This window comes from Oncorhynchus nerka, linkage group LG25 (genome assembly GCF_034236695.1).
Source record: "Oncorhynchus nerka isolate Pitt River linkage group LG25, Oner_Uvic_2.0, whole genome shotgun sequence".
In the NCBI taxonomy this organism is placed as follows: Eukaryota; Metazoa; Chordata; class Actinopteri; order Salmoniformes; family Salmonidae; genus Oncorhynchus; species Oncorhynchus nerka.
Window position 1 is genome coordinate 21,260,720 of NC_088420.1, and position 23,794 is coordinate 21,284,513.

The 23,794-nt window shown below is 44.0% G+C and overlaps 1 protein-coding gene across 1 annotated transcript; it reads left to right on the plus strand.

Annotated features, from left to right (window-relative positions):
* Positions 1-10,546: 10,546 nt before the first annotated feature.
* Positions 10,547-14,646, plus strand: LOC115109187 (sphingosine 1-phosphate receptor 4-like). The gene is made up of 2 exons (XM_029633845.2): positions 10,547-10,647; positions 11,444-14,646. Exon 2 carries the CDS (start codon positions 11,627-11,629, stop codon positions 12,821-12,823), a length of 1,197 nt encoding a protein of 398 aa, XP_029489705.1. The 5' UTR covers positions 10,547-10,647; positions 11,444-11,626; the 3' UTR covers positions 12,824-14,646.
* The last annotated feature ends 9,148 nt before the right edge of the window (positions 14,647-23,794 follow it).

Here is a 23,794-nt window from a genome sequence, read left to right on the forward strand (position 1 = left end):
GTAACAAAATGTGGAAAATGACAAGGGGTCTGAATACTTTCCAAATGCACTGTATATCCATTTGGGGGCAGGTCAGAACACACAAACAACATTCATGGATATTTAGCTAGCTTTGTCCTGGAAGATGGGGGATTGACATTGGGTTCTTATTTTACCTGACATTCATATGGTCCTCTTTTTAGCTGATAAAAAGGGAAACCTGGTTAGTTTCTAGTTATCTTTAGTGAATCTCTCCTAATTTGTATTTCAAGCATCTAGTGGGTTTGTATCTTCATGATATCCAATAACTTCTTGATCACACCTGCAGCTTTTTTGCGTTTTGGTACACCAGAAGTACATTCATTTCCAATATAAAGCTGTGTTTGCCCGTGCAGCACTGTAACATTACTTAATGTAATCTTCCGGGTTGGAGCGAGCAGTCGCATCCGCACTTCGGTCTGCACTTCGGTCTGCAGGTAGTATAACTTTTCATTACATTTCATTACATTTCATTATAGTACAACGGTTTGATTTGTCTAATCTTAGCAATTTCTTCTTAGCTAGCTACATAGCCGTCTTTGTATCAAAGATAATGGTGTAATTATCGTATTTCGTCGTCCTAACGTATCTGCCCAGCAGCTAGCCAGCTAGCTAACGCCCACCGTCTACATAGCTAGCTACATAGCCGTCTCTGTATCAAAGATAAAGATAATTGTGTAGTCTAGAGTTACCTAGCCAGCTATTTTCTAGGTTACCTATCCCCTGAATCAACAACGCAGCCAGCTATTGTCGTCCTTCGTTTTAACGCATTAGAACTCAACAACCCGTCGCATTCCGCCTCGCTCCACGTATCACATTTTCATTTCATTTCATTACAGTACAACGGTTTGATTTGTTTGATCGTAGCTAGCCATCTCTGTATCAAAGATAATTGTGTAGTCTAGAGCGATTTTCTAGGTTACCTAGCCAGCTATTGTCGTTCTTTTCAACAACGTAATCAACACCACTAGCCAGCTAGCCCCCAAATCAACAACGCAGCCACTGCCAGCTAGCCTACTTCAGCAGTACTGTATCATTTTTAATCATTTTAGTCAATAAGATTCTTGCTACGTAAGCTCAACTTTCTGAACATTCGAGACGTGTAGTCCACTTGTCATTCCAATCTCCTTTGCATTAGCGTAGCCTCTTCTGTAGCCTGTCAACTATGTGTCTGTCTATCCCTGTTCTCTCCTCTCTGCACAGACCATACAAACGCTCCACACCGCGTGGCCGCGGCCACCTAATCTGGTGGTCCCAGCGCGCACGACCCACGTGGAGTTCCAGGTCTCCGGTAGCCTCTGGAACTGCCGATCTGCGGCCAACAAGGCAGAGTTCATCTCAGCCTATGCCTCCCTCCAGTCCCTCGACTTCTTGGCACTGACGGAAACATGGATCACCACAGATAACACTGCTACTCCTACTGCTCTCTCTTCGTCCGCCCACGTGTTCTCGCACACCCCGAGAGCTTCTGGTCAGCGGGGTGGTGGCACCGGGATCCTCATCTCTCCCAAGTGGTCATTCTCTCTTTCTCCCCTTACCCATCTGTCTATCGCCTCCTTTGAATTCCATGCTGTCACAGTTACCAGCCCTTTCAAGCTTAACATCCTTATCATTTATCGCCCTCCAGGTTCCCTCGGAGAGTTCATCAATGAGCTTGATGCCTTGATAAGCTCCTTTCCTGAGGACGGCTCACCTCTCACAGTTCTGGGCGACCCCCCTACTCACAAGGCAGGCAATACGCTCGACCTCATCTTTACTAGATGCTGTTCTTCCACTAACCTCATTGCAACTCCCCTCCAAGTCTCCGACCACTACCTTGTATCCTTTTCCCTCTCGCTCTCATCCAACACTTCCCACACTGCCCCTACTCGGATGGTATCGCGCCGTCCCAACCTTCGCTCTCTCTCCCCCGCTACTCTCTCCTCTTCCATCCTATCATCTCTTCCCTCTGCTCAAACCTTCTCCAACCTATCTCCTGATTCTGCCTCCTCAACCCTCCTCTCCTCCCTTTCTGCATCCTTTGACTCTCTATGTCCCCTATCCTCCAGGCCGGCTCGGTCCTCCCCTCCCGCTCCTGTGGCTCGACGACTCATTGCGAGCTCACAGAACAGGGCTCCGGGCTGCCGAGCGGAAATGGAGGAAAACTCGCCTCCCTGCGGACCTGGCATCCTTTCACTCCCTCCCTCTCTACATTTTCCTCTTCTGTCTCTGCTGCTAAAGCCACTTTCTACCACTCTAAATTCCAAGCATCTGCCTCTAACCCTAGGAAGCTCTTTTGCCACCTTCTCCTCCCTCCTGAATCCCCTCCCCCCTCCTCCTCTCTGCAGATGACTTCGTCAACCATTTTGAAAAGAAGGTCGACGACATCCGATCCTCGTTTGCTAAGTCAAACGACACCGCTGGTTCTGCTCACACTGCCCTACCCTGTGCTCTGACCTCTTTCTCCCCTCTCTCTCCAGATGAAATCTCGCGTCTTGTGACGGCCGGCCGCCCAACAACCTGCCCGCTTGACCCTATCCCCTCCTCTCTTCTCCAGACCATTTCCGGAGACCTTCTCCCTTATCTCACCTCGCTCATCAACTCATCCCTGACCGCTGGCTACGTCCCTTCCGTCTTCAAGAGAGCGAGAGTTGCACCCCTTCTGAAAAACCTACACTCGATCCCTCCGATGTCAACAACTACAGACCAGTATCCCTTCTTTCTTTTCTCTCCAAAACCCTTGAACGTGCCGTCCTTGGCCAGCTCTCCCGCTATCTCTCTCAGAATGACCTTCTTGATCCAAATCAGTCAGGTTTCAAGACTAGTCATTCAACTGAGACTGCTCTTCTCTGTATCACGGAGGCGCTCCGCACTGCTAAAGCTAACTCTCTCTCCTCTGCTCTCATCCTTCTGGACCTATCGGCTGCCTTCGATACTGTGAACCATCAGATCCTCCTCTCCACCCTCTCCGAGTTGGGCATCTCCGGCGCGGCCCACGCTTGGATTGCGTCCTACCTGACAGGTCGCTCCTACCAGGTGGCGTGGCGAGAATCCGTCTCCTCACCACGTGCTCTCACCACTGGTGTCCCCCAGGGCTCTGTTCTAGGCCCTCTCCTATTCTCGCTATACACCAAGTCACTTGGCTCTGTCATAACCTCACATGGTCTCTCCTATCATTGCTATGCAGACGACACACAATTAATCTTCTCCTTTCCCCTTCTGATGACCAGGTGGCGAATCGCATCTCTGCATGTCTGGCAGACATATCAGTGTGGATGACGGATCACCACCTCAAGCTGAACCTCGGCAAGACGGAGCTGCTCTTCCTCCCGGGAAGGACTGCCCGTTCCATGATCTCGCCATCACGGTTGACAACTCCACTGTGTCCTCCTCCCAGAGCGCTAAGAACCTTGGCGTGATCCTGGACAACACCCTGTCGTTCTCAACTAACATCAAGGCGGTGGCCCGTTCCTGTAGGTTCATGCTCTACAACATCCGCAGAGTACGACCCTGCCTCACACAGGAAGCGGCGCAGGTCCTAATCCAGGCACTTGTCATCTCCGTCTGGATTACTGCAACTCGCTGTTGGCTGGGCTCCCTGCCTGTGCCATTAAACCCCTACAACTCATCCAGAACGCCGCAGCCAGTCTGGTGTTCAACCTTCCCAAGTTCTCTCACGTCACCCCGCTCCTCCGCTCTCTCCACTGGCTTCCAGTTGAAGCTCGCATCCGCTACAAGACCATGGTGCTTGCCTATGGAGCTGTGAGGGGAACGGCACCTCAGTACCTCCAGGCTCTGATCAGGCCCTACACCCAAACAAGGGCGCTGCGTTCATCCACCTCTGGCCTGCTCGCCTCCCTACCACTGAGGAAGTACAGTTCCCGCTCAGCCCAGTCAAAACTGTTCGCTGCTCTGGCCCCCAATGGTGGAACAAACTCCCTCGACGCCAGGACAGCGGAGTCAATCACCACCTTCCGGAGACACCTGAAACCCCACCTCTTTAAGGAATACCTAGGATAGGATAAAGTAATCCTTCTCACCCCCCTTAAAAGATTTAGATGCACTATTGTAAAGTGGCTGCTCCACTGGATGTCATAAGGTGAATGCACCAATTTGTAAGTCGCTCTGGATAAGAGCGTCTGCTAAATGACTTAAATGTAAATGTAAATGTTATGTTCGGTAAATGCAACTGCAACTGCCTCTGTAATGCAATGCTACAATGCAATGCTGCAAGGCAAACACAGTGTTCCATTGGAAATTGATGTACTTCTGGAGTACCAAAACGCAATGTTTCTGAAGGTGTGATTGAGGTGTTCGGATTTCTATTTTAGTGCTTTGCTATGCAGACGCATGTTCAAGCGCACAAATGATGTAGGTAAAATATTGAATAACATGTATGAGTACATTTATTTTGCAATGCTGGTGCACACAAAGTGGCCAGTAAGGTTTGTATGTTATTATGATCTTTATAAACTCAACAAAAAAAGAAACGTCCCTTTTTCAGGACCCTGTCTGTCAAAGCCAATTCGTAAAAATCCCAAATCCAAACTTCACAGATCTTCATTGTAAAGGGTTTAAACACTGTTTCCCATGCTTGTTCAATGAACCATAAACAGTTCATTAACATGCACCAGTGGAACAGTTGTAAACACACTAACAGCTTACAGACGGTAGGCAATTAAGATCAGTTATGAAAACTTAGGACACCAAGGAGGCCTTTCTACTGACGCTGAAAAACACCAAAAGAAAGATGCCAAGGGTCCCTGCTCATCTGCGTGAATATGCCTTAGGCATGCAGCAAGGAGGCATGCAGATGCAGACTGCAGATGTGGCCAGGGCAATAAATTGCAATGTCCGTACTGAGACAGAGCTACAGGTAGACAGGACGGACAGCTGATCGTTCTCGCAGTGGCACACCATGTGTAACAACACCTGCACAGGATCGGTACATCCGAACATCACACCTGCGGGACATGTACAGGATGGCAACAACAACTGCCCGAGTTACACCAGGAACGCTCAATCCCTCCATCAGTGCTCAGACTAGGCTGAGAGAGGCTGGACTGAGGGGTTGTAGGCCTGTTGTAAGGCCGGTGCTCACCAGACATCACCGGCAACAACGTCACCTATGGGCACAAACCCACTGTCGCTGGACCAGACAGGACTGGCGAAAAGTGCTCTTCACTGACGGGTCACGGGTTTGTCTCACCAGGGTTGATGGTCGGATTTGCGTTTATCGTCGAAGGGATGAGCGTTACATCGAGACATGTACTCTGGAGCGGGATCGATTTGGAGGTGGAGGGTCCGTCATGGTCTGGGGTTGTGTGTCACAGCATCAACGGACTGAGCTTGTTGTCATTGCAGGCAATCTCAACACTGTGCGTTACAGGGAAGACATCCTCCTCCCTCATGTGGTACCCTTCCTGCAGGCTCATCCTGACATGACCCTCCAGCATGATAATGCCACCAGCCATACTGCTCGTTCTGTGCGTGATTTCCTGCAAAACAGGAATGTCATTGTTCTGCCATGGCCAGCGAAGAGCCCGGATCTCAATCCCATTGAGCATGTCTGGGACCTGTTGGATCGGGGGGTGAGGGCTAGGGTCATTCCCCCCAGAAATGTCCGGGAACTTGCAGGTGCCTTGGTGGAAGAGTGGGGTAACATCTCACAGCAAGAACTGGCAAATCTGGTGCAGTCCATGAGGAGGAGATGCACTGCAGTACTTAATGCAGCTGGTGGCTTTTGATTTTGATCCCCCCCTTCCCTTTGTAAAGGGACACATTATTCCATTTCTGTTAGTCACATGTCTGTGGAACTTGTTCAGTTTATGTCTGTTGTTGAATCTTGTTAGGTTCCTACAAATATTTACACATGTTAAGTTTACTGAAAATAAATGCAGTTGACAGCGAGAGGATGTTTCTTTTTTTGCTGAGTTTAGAAGTGGGATAGACTACTTGCCAGTTGTCATCAGTAATTGACTTACTGTAGGTGTATGTGCAGATGATTCTAACTGTTATGTGATTTATTTCTTGAGGAAAAGCACTAGCTATCCTGTAAGTAAAGCTATAAAATCACATTGATAATTTAACGCAGTACTGACCTTGAATGCCCCAATTAGTAGGTCAGCAACTGATATGCACCTGTGACTCACATACATGCTCAATTAAGGCAGAATTTGTTCTACCATAGACCATAAAATATCTAGTATCAGATTACCCTACCTCTAATCCTAACCTTAATCATTATTGAGAGGGGAAAATATAATTATTCTGCTGTAGCTTATCTATGGTTAAGGGCAACTTTTCCACTCTATTTGGCATATTGTGCATACTTAAATATAAAAATAAAAAGGTTTCATAACTTGCTGAATGTTGTGGGAAGGAATGTAAACAAGTTCATAGTTTCCATTTCCTTGTAGTCTACGCTATGCACATTGTGGTTTTAGTTGTATTTTCAGAGAAAGGGCGTTTTCAACAGTTATGGGTGTTGACAGCCAAGGATGCGGTTGTTTTCTGTTACCTTTTCTGGACAGTTTTTTCAGGCCCACAAACTGATACTGCCTCTGTAGCATCACTTGATTGAGAAAAGGTTCATATGTATCACCTATTTTACTAGAAGATTATTGAAGCATGCAAGATTTCACTACAGCCTTATTGAAAAATGAGATGTTGTGATTTTTTTGCCTTATTACACTGAAATGTAGGTCAAACTAGGAAGATTAAAACTAACTTTACTATGACAGTGTTTATATTGTTTGCTTGGCTGACCCAAAGACAGGTAAGGTCTAAATATGTATTCAGCTAATTGGCCATTGGGTTTGTTATTTGCATTATTCAGTGGCAGAAAGCTCATTTAAATGAGAGGTGATTCATTAAAGGAGAATGTGTAGATCTAAATCAAACCACTTTGGCATGGGCCTTCAAATCCTCTAAAGGTTCTACAGCTGCACCATCGAGAGCATCTTGACTGGCTGCATCACTGCTTGGTATGGCAACTGCACTGCCCTCGATCGTATGGTGCTACAGAGGATGGTGCAGAAAGCCCAGTACATCACTGGGGCAGAGCTCCCTGCCATCTAGTACCTCAACAATGCATTCAGAAAGTATTCAGGCCCCTTGACGTTTTCCACATTTTGTTACGTTACAGCCTTATTCTATAATTGATTCAATGTTTTTTTCCCCTCATCAATCTACACACACTACCCCATAGTGATAAAAATGAAAATTGGTTTTTAGACATTTTTGCAAATGTATTAAAAACTAGAAACAAAAACATCTTCTTTACATAAGTATTCAGACCCTTTGCTATGAGATCTGAAATGGAGCTTAGGTGCATCCTGTTTCCATTGATCATCCTTGAGATGTTTCTACAACTTGATTGGAGTACACCTGTGGAAAGTTCAATTGATTGGACATGATTTGGAAAGGAACACAACTGTCTATTTAAGGTCCCACAGTTGACAGTGCATGTCAGAACAAAAACCGAGGCATGAGGTCAAAGGAATTGTCCGTAGAGCTCCTAGACAGGATTGTGTCGAGGCACAGATCTGGGGAAGGGTACCAAAACATTTCTGCAGCCTTGAAGGTCCCCAAGAACACAGTGGCCTCCATCATTCTTAAATGGAAGAAGTTTGGAACCACCAAAACTCTTCCTAGAGCTGGCCTCCCGGGCCACACTGAGCAATCGGGGGAGAAGGACCTTGGTCAGGGAGGTGACCAAGAACCCGATGGTCACTCTGACAGAGCTCCAGATGGAAGAACCTTCCAGAAGGACAACCATCTCTGCAGCACTCCACTAATTAGGCCTTTATGGTAGAGTGGCCAGATGGAAGCCACTCCTCAGTAAAAGGAACATGACATCCAGCTTGGTGTTTGCCAAAGTTCTCTTACCATGAGACACAAGATTGTCTGGTCTGATGAAACTAAGATTGAACTCTTTGGCCTGAATGCCAAGCATCACATCTGGAGGAAACCTTGCACAATCTCTATGGTGAACCATGGTGGTGGCAGCTTCATGCTATGGGTGGGGTTCTGCGGCAGGGACTGGGAGACTAGTCAGGATTGAGGGAAAGATGAACAGAGCAAAGTACAGAGAGATCCTTGATGAAAACCTGCTCCAGAGTGCTCAGGACCTCAGACTGGGGCAAACGTTCATCTTCTAACAGGACAACAACCCTAAGCACACAGCCAAGACAAAGCAGGAGTGGCTTTGAGAAAAGTCTCTGAATGTCCTTGAGTGGCCAAGCCAGAGTCCGGACGTTAACCCGATCGAACATCTCTGGAGAGACCTGAAAATAGCTGTGCAGCAAATGCTCCCAATCCAACCTGACAGAGCTTGAGAGGATCTGCAGAGAATAATGGGAGAAACTCCTCAAATACAGGTGTGCCAAGCTTGTAGCATCATACCCAATAAGACTTGAGGCTGTACTCGATGTCAAAGTTGCATCAACAAAGTACTGAGTAAAGGGTCTGAATATTTATTTTTTCTAAAAACCTGTTTTTGCTTTGTCATTATGGGGTATTGTGTGTAGATTGATGAGGGGAAAATAACAATTTAATATATTTCAGAATAAGGCTGTCAAGCACCAAAGTGTGGATGAAGTCAAGGGGTCTGAATACTTTCCGAATGCACGGTATATCAGGCTGTGTGAAAGGAAGGCCCGGAAAATTGTTAAAGCCTCCAGCCATCTAAACCATAGATATAGACTGTTCTCTCTGCTTCCGTACGGCAAGTGGAATCGGAGCAACAAGTATCTACATTGACCTTTCTATTTATTTTTTGCACACTCAAACACTCACTCTATGCACACTCACTTACACACACTCACACTCCAACACACACTCACTTAATTTTCTCACACACACATAATACACACACACTTTCATACTGACTGTACACACACATTCACACACAGTCACATACAATCATGATATACGCTGCTGCTACTTTGTTTATCATATACTGAGCAAAAATATAAATGCAACATGTAAAGTGTTGAAATAAGCTGAAATTAAAGATCCCAGAAATTCTCTATACACACAAAAAGCTTATTTCTCAAAAATGTACAAATTTGTTTACATCTCTGTTAATAAGCATTTCCCCTTTGCCAAGATAATCCATCCCCCTGACAGGTGTGTAAATCAAGAAGCTGATTAAACAGCATGATCATTACACATGTGCACCTTGTACTGTGAACAACAATTGGCCACTATAAAATGTGCAGTTTTGTCACACAACACAAGTTGTGAGAGAGGTTGCAGGATTGTCCACCAGAGCTGGTGGCAGAGAATTTAGAATGATTTTAATGGCTGATTTCCTTTTTTGAAATGTAACTCATTAAAATCTTTGTTGCATGTTGTGTTTTATTTTGTTGTTTTTCTTGTGTATATCCTGATGCACCTATACTGTACATACAGTATATAACCCTCCCACTCCAGTATCCCTGCACATTGTAAACATGGTATAAGAACTGACCCTCAATATAGCTTACTTACTTTGTGTTCTTCTTATTTCTATTTCTTGTGCTACTTGACTTTTTTTCTATATATTTTTTAATAAACTACAGATATTGATTACTTTATTGTTGGGAAAGAGCAAGCAAGAAAGGCATTTCACTGTACTTGTGCATGTGACAATACAAAATTTAAACTTGTGGCCTCACTTTCCTTAAATGACTCACCATGAGTCAAGTTAAGCATGAGATTGCAGATACGCTTCAGCTGGAAGAAGTAGTTGATCTGAAGGAAGAAGTGTGCTTTAACGTTTATCACTGACAGCACATTTTTTTAATCAGTAGTGATATTTTTCTTTGCTGAGTATGTGATGTTGACTTTGGTCAGTTATGGTAAGTGGTTGGGGCTCACCGGGTGGTAAGTAGGCCAAGTAGGCCGTTGTTGGTAGGACTGTGGTCTGTCACAGCTGGGTGAAGTGAGGTGTGAAACCATAGCTGTACATCTATAGTAGGGGAACCAAAGGGAGGGGCCCCTTTACACATCTGATCAGTAGGTTCCTGTTTTCTTCGTGTCAGGATAATCTTTTTCTTTCTGAGAAATATTGAGTAAAAACACTGGGTTGATGCCTTTCTAGTAGAAAAAGTATCTTGCAACATATCCTTGAAAACATCCTGCTCCAATCACTTCAACATACATGTATTAGGAAAACACTATGACCGGCACTTCCTGTAATCATCATGGAGTAACTTGGGCAGTAGGATTAAAGTATTGCAGGGGTCAAAACATGGCTCAAGTGTTGGGAAAAGTGTTCACGTCAATGAGATTAAGTATGTGGAAAATTACAACAAACAATCAACAAAACTGTATTGTGATGGCCTCATGGAAGTGTGGATTAGCCCATATCAAATGATCAATTCACACATTGATTGATGGCATCCATCTGAATGGTCACGTTCTAAAGCATTTCACAATTAGTGTGTTTTCTCTTGAGCAGTGATGAAACAACTCATCAGTGTCAATAACCTCTTGCATCGTGTGTGTGTATGTGTGTGTGTGTGTGTGTGTGTTGGTTCTTATGGGTGTGGTACCATAAGTTCCTTCCTCGTCTCTTCAATAGAGTAGTGCAGATGTGTTCTATCAGCCCACACAGGGGATGGCCTTCCACACAGCATCACTACCAACAGTATCTCTGCACATGTAAGTAACACATTAAGTAACAACTGTTTATTTAGTTAAAATCTAAATTATACACAACTTCTCTTCACTTCATGTGTTATTCATATGAAATTATACAATTAGATAGTGATTTTAGATGACAAAAAAAAACTTGGAATGGAGAGCCAGGTGTATGGTTACATATATTACATGTAACTGTAGCAATACATTTGCAAGGCATTTGTGGCCATGTAAGCTTTTGCTCACATGCAACAAATTCTAACACAAATTTAGCAAAAAAGGAAAAATCTTGGAATTTAAAGGGAAATTGTTTTATAAAATCTAAAAAGGAAGAAAAAATATAAATATACTATGGTAATCTTTATTTCACTCCAGAGTGGAACACAGTTTTTCAATTATCACTAATAATAGGAATTTTGAAATAGCAGTTTTACGACTTTCAAACATGTTGACTTCACGTGCAGATTGAACTTAAATCCCCTTCCTGGCTACAGCTGTCTGCTCCTCTCAGCTAACCACAATGTGGTTTAAATGGTACGGAGAGATTTAAATGGCACCATAGAGGTTTAAATGGCCCTAACGCATGCTAGTGGAGGCATGCAGTTTTACGAGGTCGGGTCAACTGACAAATTCTTATCTCATTTTCTGAAAATAGTTTCTTTTCCAGCTTTTCACAATGAATTTATAAACTATGCAATATACCAACAAAATATATTATTTTCATTACCTGCTGTTCATGCGCTACAAACAGCTTATACCTCATTATTATTGCTTATCACACATCTTTTCATATCAAATATCTCCCTGTGTTTGCAAGGTGGGTTGTGAGACAGCAGAGCTCCAGTGGAGAGAGTGTGTTAGCCTGAGTGAGCCCTGAGCCTACTGCAGGAGTTCTACACGCATCCAAGTCTTGCCTTATCCAGCCCAATCCAGCCATTTTCTGACACGCCAAGCCCAGCCGAAACCAGCACAGCCCGATCAAGCTCTTCACAACCCAGCCATGTCCTCCCTGAGCTCCTCAACCTCCTGCCCCTACCTGTACCTCTGGAGTAGCAGCATCACCAACAACAGCAGTAGAAGCAGTATTAGCAACAATGTGATCCTGGAGCACTACAACCACACAGGGCGCCTGCAGCACCGCGGGCCCCGCCAAGGTGGCCTGAGCTTGGGCGCGTCCCTCTCCCTCTTCATCAGCATCCTCATCATCCTGGAGAACCTGCTGGTCCTGGTGGCCGTGCTCTCCAGGATCCGCAACAGCCACCGCTGGGTCTACGTGTGCATCGCCAACATCACCCTCAGTGACTTGCTGGCTGGGGCGGCCTACGTGGTCAACATCTGCATGTCTGGCAGCCATACATTCAGACTGAGCCCAGCTCTGTGGCTGTTCAGGGAAGGGGTGATGTTTGTGACCTTGGCTGCCTCGATCTTCAGCCTGCTGCTGATAGCAGTGGAGCGCTACACCGCTATGATGAAGCCGCTGCACCAGAAGTCAGCCAGGAAGACATGTCGTATCTACGGCCTGGTGGCGCTGTGCTGGATCCTGGCCTTCGCCATCGGCTTCCTCCCCCTGCTGGGATGGAACTGCGTGTGCAGCCTGGAGAGCTGCTCCACCCTGCTGCCGCTCTACTCCAAGAGCTACATCTTCTTCTCTCTGCTCATCTTCTCCCTCATCCTGCTGGCCATCGGTGTGCTCTACGGCGCCATCTACTGCCACGTGCGCAGCAGCGCCAAGGTGGGATCCCAGCGCAGCCGCAAGCGATCCCTGGGGCTCCTGAAGACGGTAATCTCCATCGTGGGTGTGTTCATCATGTGCTGGGGCCCTCTGTTCGCCCTGCTGCTGCTGGACTTTTTCTGTGTGTCGCGGCAGTGTGCGCCCCTCTTCAGTGCCGACTGGGTCATTGCTCTGGCCGTGCTCAACTCTGCTCTGAACCCTGTCATCTACGCCCTGGGTAGCACAGAGCTGAGGAAGGCCATCGCAGGGCTGCTGTGCTGCTGCTGCCTCAGGGCAGGCCTCTGTCACCCTGATGCCTTCGTGTCCAAGGAGACCAGCAGCACGGGGAGCACCAGGCATAGTAGCCTGAGGAACAGTTTCAATAAGGTCAGGAGTTTCAGTATCAGCCCCCCGCCTGCACCCAAGGCCCCCAAGAAGAGCCGCCTCAGCTCCACCACCAGCTGCCTGTCTGTGTCGAGCGGTTAGACCACAAAGGGCTGCCTGGGGCAGACGTAGATGCGAAAGAGAGCTCTCTTTGTGTGTGTGTGTGTGTGTGTGTGTGTGTGTGTGTGTGTGTGTGTGTGTGTGTGTGTGTGTGTGTGTGTGTGTGTGTGTGGGTGTGTGTGGGTGTGTGTGTGCGGGTCTGTGGGTGTGTGTGTGCGGGTCTGTGGGTGTGTGTGTGGGTCTGTGGGTGTTGGAATTTAGAGAAAGCCCGCTAGCACAAGGCATTTTTCAAAACAGGGTAGTAGAAAATGTCATTGGCACAACTATGAAGATACAGCCTAGATACAAGCATGATACAGCCATGAAGAAACTATGAAGAAACAGCCTTGATACAACTTTGAAGATACAACCATGATGCAGCCATGATACAGCCATGATATAACTTTAAAGATACAGCCTTGATACAACCATGATACAGCCTTGATACAGCCTAGATACAGCATTGATACAACTATGAAGATACAGCCTTGATACAACCAAGATACAGCCTTGATACAACCATGATACAGCCTAGATACAGCCTTGATACAACTATGAAGATACAGCCTTGATACAACCAAGATACAGCCTTGATACAACTATGAAGATACAGCCTTGATACAACCAAGATACAGCCTTGATACAACCAGCCTTGATACAGCCTAGATACAGCCTTGATACAACTATGAAGATACAGCCTTGATACAACCATGATACAGCCTTGATACAACTATGAAGATACAGCCTTGATACAACCAAGATACAGCCTTGATACAACCATGATACAGCCTTGATACAGCCTAGATACAGCCTTGATACAACTATGAAGATACAGCTTTGATACAAGGCTAACGGTTTTCTCTGTAATTAGTTTTGTTCATTTTTTTGCCTTGTCATCAGATCAGGACGTGGCACATACTGATAAAGTTTATTTTATGTTGTGCATTACAAAAAAAACTTTAAAGAGTTGTTTAAGATTTCTTATAAAAGAAGCATTATAGAAGCTTTATTTTGTTTCACTGTTTGAGCCTCAAAACAGACCTGTTTCTGTCATTGAGGTCTATATGCTGTGTGCACTTTTTCAGTGCTTTACTAGAACTGAGATTTAAAAATAAATTTTTGTTTTTAGATCTTTTTGAGAATACAATAAAATGTATACATAGATACAAAGACATACACTACATGACCAAAAGTATGTGGACACCTACTAGCAATGCCGACGCTTGGCAATGCGCGTGGTGATTTTAGGCTTTTGTGCAGCTGCTCGGCCATGGAAACCCATTTCATGAAGCTCCCGATAAACAGTTCTTGTGCTGACATTGCTTTCAGAGGCAGTTTGGAACTCGTAGTGAGGTATTGCAACCAAGGACAGACGATTTTTAAACGCTACGCGCTTCAACACTCGGCGGTCCTATTCTGTGGCCTACCACTTAGCTGCTGAGCCATTGTTGCTCTTAGATATTTCCACTTCACAATAACAGCACTTATAGTTGACCGGGGCAGCTCTAGCAGGGTAGAAATTTGGTGAACTGACTTGTTGGAAAGGTGGCATCCTATGACGGTGCCACGTTGAAAGTCACTGAGCTCTTCAGTAAGGCCATGCTACTGTCAATGTTTGTCTAGGGAGATTGCATGGCTGTGTGCTTGATTTTATACACCTGTCAGGAACGGGTGTGGCTGAAATAGCCAAATCCACTAATTTGAAGGCGTGTCCACATACTTTTGTATATATAGTGTATGTATTGTACAGAACTGTAGAGTTTTATTCATTTTTTTGATGGTCACAGTACATCTTATGTATAAATAAATGTTTTTAAATCATATAATATCTGTCTTGTTGTTGTACTGTATTACTACATGGTCAAACGAAATGAACACTTCACTCCCATAAGCAATTACCACCATCTACCTCAGGGTGGAGACATGTTACCAGGGGCTTGTGTGAACTGTGAAGAACTGTGCTGTGTGAACTGTGCTGCCTCAGGGCAGGCCTCTGTCACCCTGATGCCTTCGTGTCCAAGGAGACCAGCAGCACAGGGAGCACCAGGCATAGTAGCCTGAGGAACCGTTTCAATAAGGTCAGCCCCCCGCCTGCACCCAAGGCCCCCAATAAGACATGTTACCAGGGGCTTGTGTGAACTGTGAAGAACTGTGCTTGTGTGAACTGTGAAGATGTTGCTTCACATCCAACAGCAGGTTTCATCAGTGCTGCTTGCATATGCCTCGTTCACGTGCTAGTCGGAACTACGAATTTCTGAGTAAGTTTTTTGGGTAGAGTTTCCTATTGGTTGATTCTGATACTCTGTATCTGACTCTTCTGGCCAGGTTAGCAAGTTGGAATTTTTGGGGTTTCCTAGTTCCAACTAGCATTTGAACGCAGCAATAGTCACAGAAGCATAAATTCAGTCAACAGTGACCTCTGAACTACATAACTTCTGAGTATTTTCCCAACTGATGAGATATGCATAGAAATGGACATATACACGTTATCAAAAGTTCCAGACTTTAGGATGCGAAAACATACAGCAGCTATTGAAATATTGAAATATTTCCTGTGACAAGAGACATGAGCAAAAGTGTCTTCAAAGAATTGATACATTTTAAGATTCTCTTCTGGCACAGGATCATTGTTTTTTGCATGGCCGAATCCACAGTATTTCTAGATAACCTCAATGTTTGTAATACCAGATCTGTGACTTTGACCTTAATTTGCATCACAATTACTATTTGTGGTGTTAATCTAAAAAGTATGTTACTGGTAGGGTATAAATTATTACACACGTGGTAGAGCATTTGGAACAGGGCCTGGGGTATTGAAGATTGAAGGAGATGTGTTAAAACGTTCCATCCAATCATAGGATTATTAACAATAATACTGTATTAGATTTTATTTACAGATTAACTAACCATACTGTACAGTTCCTACGCAGGTGATGAACCTACTCACACCTAACAATCACAGTGAAATGTAAATTAAATATCAGGAATCAGCAACAGTACTCGGGCTCTGTGAGAACATTCCAGAAGACAGTGGGGAAGGAAGATGGAGGTGAGATGATTTTAGCTGAGCTCAGGAAATGGTGGGGGATGGAGGATAGTCGTCATAAATCATAGCTAACGGATCACTCAGCTGACAGAGCTACAGAGGTTCGCCGATCAGAGGTTCTGAAAATAATGGCTATGGGAACTGTGATGCAGGGGTGCATCTCAATAGTCCAAACCATTGTTTCTCAAACATCTCCTTTGGGACCCCCAGACGTTTACAATTTTGTTCTAGCCCCGAACTAGCTCACCTGATTGACCTAGTCTAAAGCTTGATTATTATTTGACAAGTTGAATCAGGTATGCTTGATCTGGAAAATTGCTTTTACCTGACAAGTTATTTTACACCAGTGCTAATGAAGTAAGGGGAAGGGTGCTTAAGAAAGGAAGCCAGTTTAGAGTATTGAGAGGGTTTGGCGACCACACAGGCATGCCTGTTTGTGAAGTCGCTGAGCTGCTCGGGCTCGCCCGTGACTGTGGGAACTGGGAACTGGGAGGGAAATGTGGTGTGAGGTGAGAGAGGAAAAATAACTTGCCCTTTGTCTACCATGCAGGTGATTGATGTGTCACACACACACACACACACACACAGGAAGTGGAGGGATAATTCAATTGTAGAAATAAACCATGCGTAACCATCATGGTTGAATATTGATTGTGAAATGGGTTATCCAAAGAATATCTTTCTTTTTATTTATAAGGTATAGTATTTTGCTGTAAAATGGCTTGCATAAGTCTGTCAGTTGTGAGTCAAAAGTCACTACAGAGGCCTCTAGCAGAAGTCAGTGCAGTAAAATACACTGCATTGTGGCCTTTTGTCTCTTTACTGTTTTTGTTGTTGTTACATTGTTGAAGTAAACAAGTGGTTGCAAGTGTTGCTATACTTCTTCACACAAAGTCCTGCACTTTTGAAGTAAAGGTAAGATAAGCCTTTCATTTTGGGTCCTGGCGTGGCTCCAGTGCCTGATGAAAAAGAAACAAAAAATTCCAGGCTTTATTAGCGGAGGGCTTAGGCGTTTGTTGTGTCATATTTGACACGTCAAGGGCTGATACGCAGACCGCCGCTCTCTCTTGCCCACAACAGACCCTTTCTCTGCTCTAATTGAGGTGTGTTGGGTTAATGGTGGTTGCGTGCAGATGTGGCCATGTGCTCTTTAATTACCCAGCGATTTGCCTGCAGGTGTGCTAATGATGTACTGTCTGACATTACAACAGGCCCTGAAACACTCCAGCAGTCCACTCCATCTGACTTCTCTTTCCTTTCCTCTCCTCCTTCTCTCTTTTCCTGCTCACAGTTCATGAACCTGCCCGTCTGCTAGCTACCTGAGTGAGATATACAATGGCTTGTTTTCTAGACTGTAAATGAGGAATGAGGACAACATGTAAACATGCCATTACAGGAGGTGGAGGTGGGAATATTTGTATTTTTCTCCCTGGCTCTGGCTCTGGCAGCCATCTTAAGTGGGTAAATGGGATTTGACTGTGGTGAAACAAGGAGGGAACCGAACAGAAGCACTGAGAAGAGAAGCTTGGAGGTCACTGGTTATCTTTGTTTATTTATTTAACCTTTATTTAACTAGGCAAGTCAGTTAAGAACAAATTCTTATTTACAACCACGGCCAAACCCGGATGACGCTGGGTCAATTGTGCGCCGTCCTATGGGACTCCCAATCACGGCCGGATGTGATAAAGCCTGGATTCAAACCAGGGACTGTAGTGATACCTCTTGCACTGAGATGCAGTGCCTTAGACTGCTGCGCCACTCGGGAGCCCTGAGTATCTGTTCTTTTTCAGTGTTTCGGATGGATGATTTCATAAACTAGCGAGCTGACAATATCGTAGGTGCCTCCAAACACCTCAAAGTGGTTCAGAGAACGAATGTCATGAATTTGGCATTTAGCGTTCATACTCACAGGCTCAAGTATTTATCCATTACTAAAGGCTATGTAAATAGTGAGTGTTGTGGATACAATCACACCCAATCAATCACAACACAATAATTTCCTTTCCAATTGACAATGGGTCAATGATATCATTGACATCATGCTCCTGCCAGCACAGAGAACAAAGCAAGGGAAGGGCATAGCTGTGTAGTCACAGCTTGTCCACACAGTGCATTATTTGCATTTTATAAACTGGGTGGTTCGAGCTCTGAATGCTGATTGGCTGAAAGTTGTGGTATATCAGACCGTATACCATAGGTATGAAAAACATTTATTTTTACTGCTCTAATTACATTGGTAACCAGTTTATAATAGCAATAAGGCACCTCAGGTGTATCACAGTAGTTGAGGCGTTACTACAGACCCTGGTTTGATCCCAGGCTGTGTCACAGCTGGCCCTGACCAAAGGGGTAAAAGTAAAAAAGAAAAAGGCACCTCAGGTGTTTGTGGTATATTGCCAATATACCATGGCCAGGGGCTGTATCCAGGTACTCCGTGTTGCGTCATGCGAAAGAACAGCCCTTAGCTGTGTTATATTGACCATACACCACACCCCTTTCTTCCGTCGAAGGAGAGTCGGACCAAAATGCAGCGTGGTTAGTTCGATAAATCTTTAATAATGAAAACACAAACAAACAAAAACAACAAAGGGAACGTGAAAACCTATACAGCCTATCTGGTGAACACTAACACAGAGACAGGAACAATCACCCACGAAATACTCAAAGAATATGGCTGCCTAAATATGGTTCCCAATCAGAGACAACGAAAATCACCTGCCTCTGATTAAGAACCGCCTCAGGCAACCATAGACTTTGCTAGACAACCCTACTCAGCCACAATCCCAATACCTACTAAAACCCCAATACAAAAACACACCACAAAATAAACCCATGTCACACCCTGGCCTGACCAAATAAATAAAGAAAACACAAAATACTAAGACCAAGGCGTGACATTATTGCTTGATTACACAATTTCTTGAATTTGTCTGTTGCACCTGACCATGGGATCTTAGCTTGCGGATTTGGAGTAATTTTGGTTAATTATATTCAGTTGTAATTGTGTTGTAACACACACACATACGAGCTGGCCTCTGAGAAGCTGAGGAAGAAAAAAACATCTGGAAAGGACAAGTGACCATGAGAGCACAGAGGAGATGTACTGAAGCCTTCAACTCAGCTGTTTCCTTCTTCTTTACCAGTTTCAGATCTGTCATCGTTCCAGTCTGGCTTGCAGATCAGAAGATGAAGGGAGGGAGGACAAGACAGAAGTTATGTAGGATCAGGAATTTCGTGACGTGTACATCTCTATCATGACGTGTACATCTCTATCATGATGTGTACATCTGTATTAGATGATATACAGTATAAGGACACGGATATGACACGATCTGATGAAATTCCAACAGCTGCTCTCTTCAAGACGTGCGCATATGAACTCAATAAAAAAATGTCTAGGAAATTCGGTCAAAGTATAATTTCTGCATGACTTCATACCAAATACTTTTTCAAAGAGTGGTCTTTTATGCACTGAGAATTGGATTTCAGCAAGGCTGTGACCTGGGGCTGGGAGGACCGGCAGGCAGAAGCCCCAATTCTGTGGTTTTTCTCCCAGCTTGTCATTTACACGCTATGAGGCAGAGTGGACTGGAGCTTGAATTTTTAGCACAGCTGGTACTGCTCAGCCTAAGCCAATTACCCAGCCTGCACGCTGCCACGGCCAGGATCACAAGGACACTGATTAAATAGTGGAGGGGGCAACAAAAACGAATCAAGCCAAATAAAGCGGCCACATCTCAAATCTGGTCAGCCTTTGAGGAGAACGATAAACAGACTTTGGCATTGCTATGGAAACTAAAATAGGAGATGTGGGGAGAGCTGAGTCTTTGGTCTGGGTAAGCCATTTAGGACTGTGCCTGTATAGGAGGGCTGGAGAGTGTGTATTGTCATATTTATGATTCTAGTGTGGGTTGTAGGCAGCCCACTGGATGGAACAAGTGTAATCCTGGTGGGTATTTGAACCTGTGACCTTCTGTAATTACCTGGACAACCCTTTGGGTTCCTTTCAAAGGTCCAATGCAGCTGTTTTGATCTGAATATCAACTCATTTCTGGGTAACAATAAAGTACCTTACAGTAATTGTTTTCTACCTCAAATACTCCAGTATCCCTGCACATTGTAAATTTACACTGTATTTACCTTCCTCTCTTTTTTCTCTTGTTTTTTATATTAAATGCTGCACTGTTGGATAAGGCATGCAAGTTAACTGGGAGATGTCTGAATGGGAAGGGAAAAACGGAAAATTAGCTGTTATTGGCAGAGAGGTTTGGAACTATTGGTCTATTAAAACTTCATAGGGACAGCCCCCTTTTTTTCAATTTTTGCCTAAAATGACATACCCAAATCTAACTTCCTGTAGCTCATGCCCTGAAGAAAGGATATGCATATTCTTGGTACCATTTGTAAGGACACATTGAAGTCTGTAGAAATGTGAATTGAATGTAGAAGAATATAACACGATAGATCTGGTAGAAGAAAATACAAAGAAATAACCAACCACTTTCTCCTTTTTTTCTACCACCATCTTTGAAATGCAACAGAAAGGTCCCACTACTAGCCATCACTCTGGTTGTAATTCCGATGGTGTCCACAAGATGGCAGTAGTGTATGTGCAAAGTTTCAGATGGATAACTTAAAGTATGAGCAAACTACATGATATTTAGTGTGAAGTCACCCAGGTACATTTGGGCAAATCGTGAAGGAGACAATTACATTACATTTTTCTGCAAGAATATCGTCAAATCTGTATACTTGGACTTTGATTTAGCTTTTCCAGTATTAGTAGCCATATTGTAAGTTCAACATTTACAAAACACACAGTTTTCATAACTTCATAACTATCCATATTCTTGTCATTTTTGACCAAAAGGAAAAGGCTTTCTGTCGCACAAGGTTTGCAGCAAAGTTTTGCGACAGATACAAAGTATCTGCCACATACTCCCGTAAAGCCCAGCTCATTGTGGCTATCTAGCTAGCTTTTTTTGGACCCCGATTAGTGCTTATTTTACAAAGTTACAGTCAATCAAGTGAAGACCGCCTGCGTCATCGGCTCGCCATGAAGGCGTCGCTCTCTGACCAAATATAGTGTCCTATAGGATATACTACACTCCTAATGATATAGTGAAGTATGTTTACGTTCTAGGATCTCTGAGGAATAAATACAAATGTGATTTTACTGGTTGAAACCACGTTTAGGTTTAGATTTTCACAGATTCCTTTCTTTGTAAATTGAACGAGTGGAAATACAAAATCGATCGTGCATGCAATCGATCGTGTATGCTGGACCTTTTTAGGATATGAAAAAGGATTTTATCTGACAAAACAACAATTCATGTTATCTCTGGGACCCTTTGGATGATAGATCAGAGCAAGATTTCAGAATGTAAGTACACATTTCACCTTCAGAGGTGAATTTATCAAACCTATTGCGGTGAAAAAAGGGTTTTGATGTTAGGAGATCTCAAACAATAGCATGGCATTTTTTGCGCAGTAATAGCTACTGTAAATTGGACAGTATAGTTATATTAACACGAATTTAAGCTTTCAGACGATATAAGACACTTAAGAATTTGGACATTTGTTGTTTCTCTAAAATCTGCCATCGTGACACACGGCGCTGCATGATTTACAACTGTCCCGCCTATTACCACCTGATGTCGGTGATGTCACCAGGCAGGCCAAAACTCCATCCCATCAAAACAGGCTGAAATTTTAGGCGGTCTTTTCCAAAAGGTCTTACACTAAAAGGACATTATCACCATTTTCACAATTTCACAGTATTATTCCAACCTCATAGTGTGGAAATAACCACTGAGCAAATATGAACGCAGCATGCAACAATTTAAATTATTTTACAGAGTTACAATTCATATAAGGAAATGGTTAGGAAGAGATTTTCGATGTACCGATTCCACGGCACATGATTTATGAACTGATACACAAAATGACGCCGGATTCAAAACAGTTTTTCCATTTTAATTATTATACAAAATTCTTGCAACTAAGAGAATGTTATATATATGGGGGATACAACCATCCCAGCTATGCAGATGTTTTGCTACGAAGAGACATAAACATTAGATCATTTGTTTTGGTACTGTCCATATGTAGCTTGTTTTTGTTTGCAGGTTCAGGGATGGCTGAAGAATTGCAACATTTACCTAGCGCTAACTCTGCAAATAGCACTGCTGGGTGATTTGAAACGTCATAGTCACTTGATCAATAATATAATAATACTCTTAGCAAATAAATGTTCTTTAAATTGACAATCTGTAGAAACTATGAGAATAGAAAGGTTCAGAACTTTTGTGAAACATCACAGCACAGTTAAAAAATATATGGCAAATAGAAATCAGTCTGATGGCCTTGAGATAGAAGCTGTTTTTCAGTCTCTCAGTCCCAGCTTTGATGCACCTGTACTGACCTCACCTTCTGGATGACAGCGGTGTGAACAGGCAGTGGCTCGGATGGTTTTTGTCCTGTAGGTCTCATGGAGGCTAGGTAGTTTTCCCCCGTTGATGCAGACCGGACCACCCTCTGGAGAGCCTTGCGGCTGAGGACGGTGCAGTTGCCGTACCAGGCTGTGATACAGCCTGACAGGATGCTTTCGATTGTGCATCTGTAAAAGTTTGTCAGGGTTTTGAGTGACAAGACACATTTCTTCAGGTTGATGAGGCGCTGCCTTCTTCACCACACTATCGTTATGGTGTGGACCATTTAAGTTTGTCCAACTTGCAGGAAAAGTGGTGACTCACAGAACAGCATGAAAGAGATATATGTGATAACAAAAGAATCCAAGCATGTCTCAGAGTTAAGAAACCACAAATAAGACATTTTAAGTAGTAGATCAACATTAATCTCCTGTCTGATGGATTAGACTCGATTTATCCCATAATAGATGAAGAAAAAAAGATCCATAGCATTTGATTAATATTACTTTGGAACAATGTCCCAAGGACAAGATTCCGTCAGTCCTTTCATATTACAAAACTGGATCTCATTCAGGTAATCTCTTCAAGGTTCAAAATAATTGCAAAAGAAAAGAGGTGGCAAATGTCATCTACAATGCACATCTTGTTGGATGAGCTGAGATGTATTGTATAGTTAATGAACCTCTTTTATCCTATGGTAACAAACTCTTAAGATGAAGAATGTTTCCAAGTCCTGGTTTATAACATGCTACATTATCTCTGTGGCAGGGGAACATAAAGTAACATAGCAGACATTCCCAATCAGCTGAAAATGAGGCTTTCTAGGGTAACATCAATTACATAGACATAGCAGACATTTCACTTGGATTACCTCACAATGAAATTCAGTTCCCTTTCAGTCCATCACTCGGTATAATATATTATGGGGAGTAAAAGACCAATCCTATTCACCTGAAGCAAACTGAAATGATGCCCAACGGGCCAGTGGATGTTGATCCCACCCTCGGAAGCCCCGCCTTCCTGGCTATAACACCGGGGCTCTTCAGCTCACCTGAAGGAAGAACGTGTCACGCAATTTACAAACTTTTAAAGCACATGATGGCTAGGAGATTCGGATCGAACTTAGGTGTCTGTTAGTGGGGAGAGAGTACTCGTCCCCCTAGATGTTTCAATTTTTAGGTCTTGGTATCAGTTTTTGTGTTTGGTAACAGTGACCTACGTTCTGCTCTGCTTGTGTAGCTAATGCTTCCTTGTGAGTAAGATGGCCAGTGGTAAGAGTCCGTTCAAAAAAGCTAACCGGCCGAGTTTGAACCTCCACCGCATGTGGTTTCACAATGAAAATTAAAGATACTCACGAGTGCTGTCCTATTGCCTGGGGTGGAATCATGCTCAGGAGGCATTGGCTCGGACCAGTTTGTGTGACCACTGCTCTGGCTAAGTTCAACTTCCATTGGGAGTTGGGCTGACTTTGTGAAGAAGATTGGTGATTGGAATTGA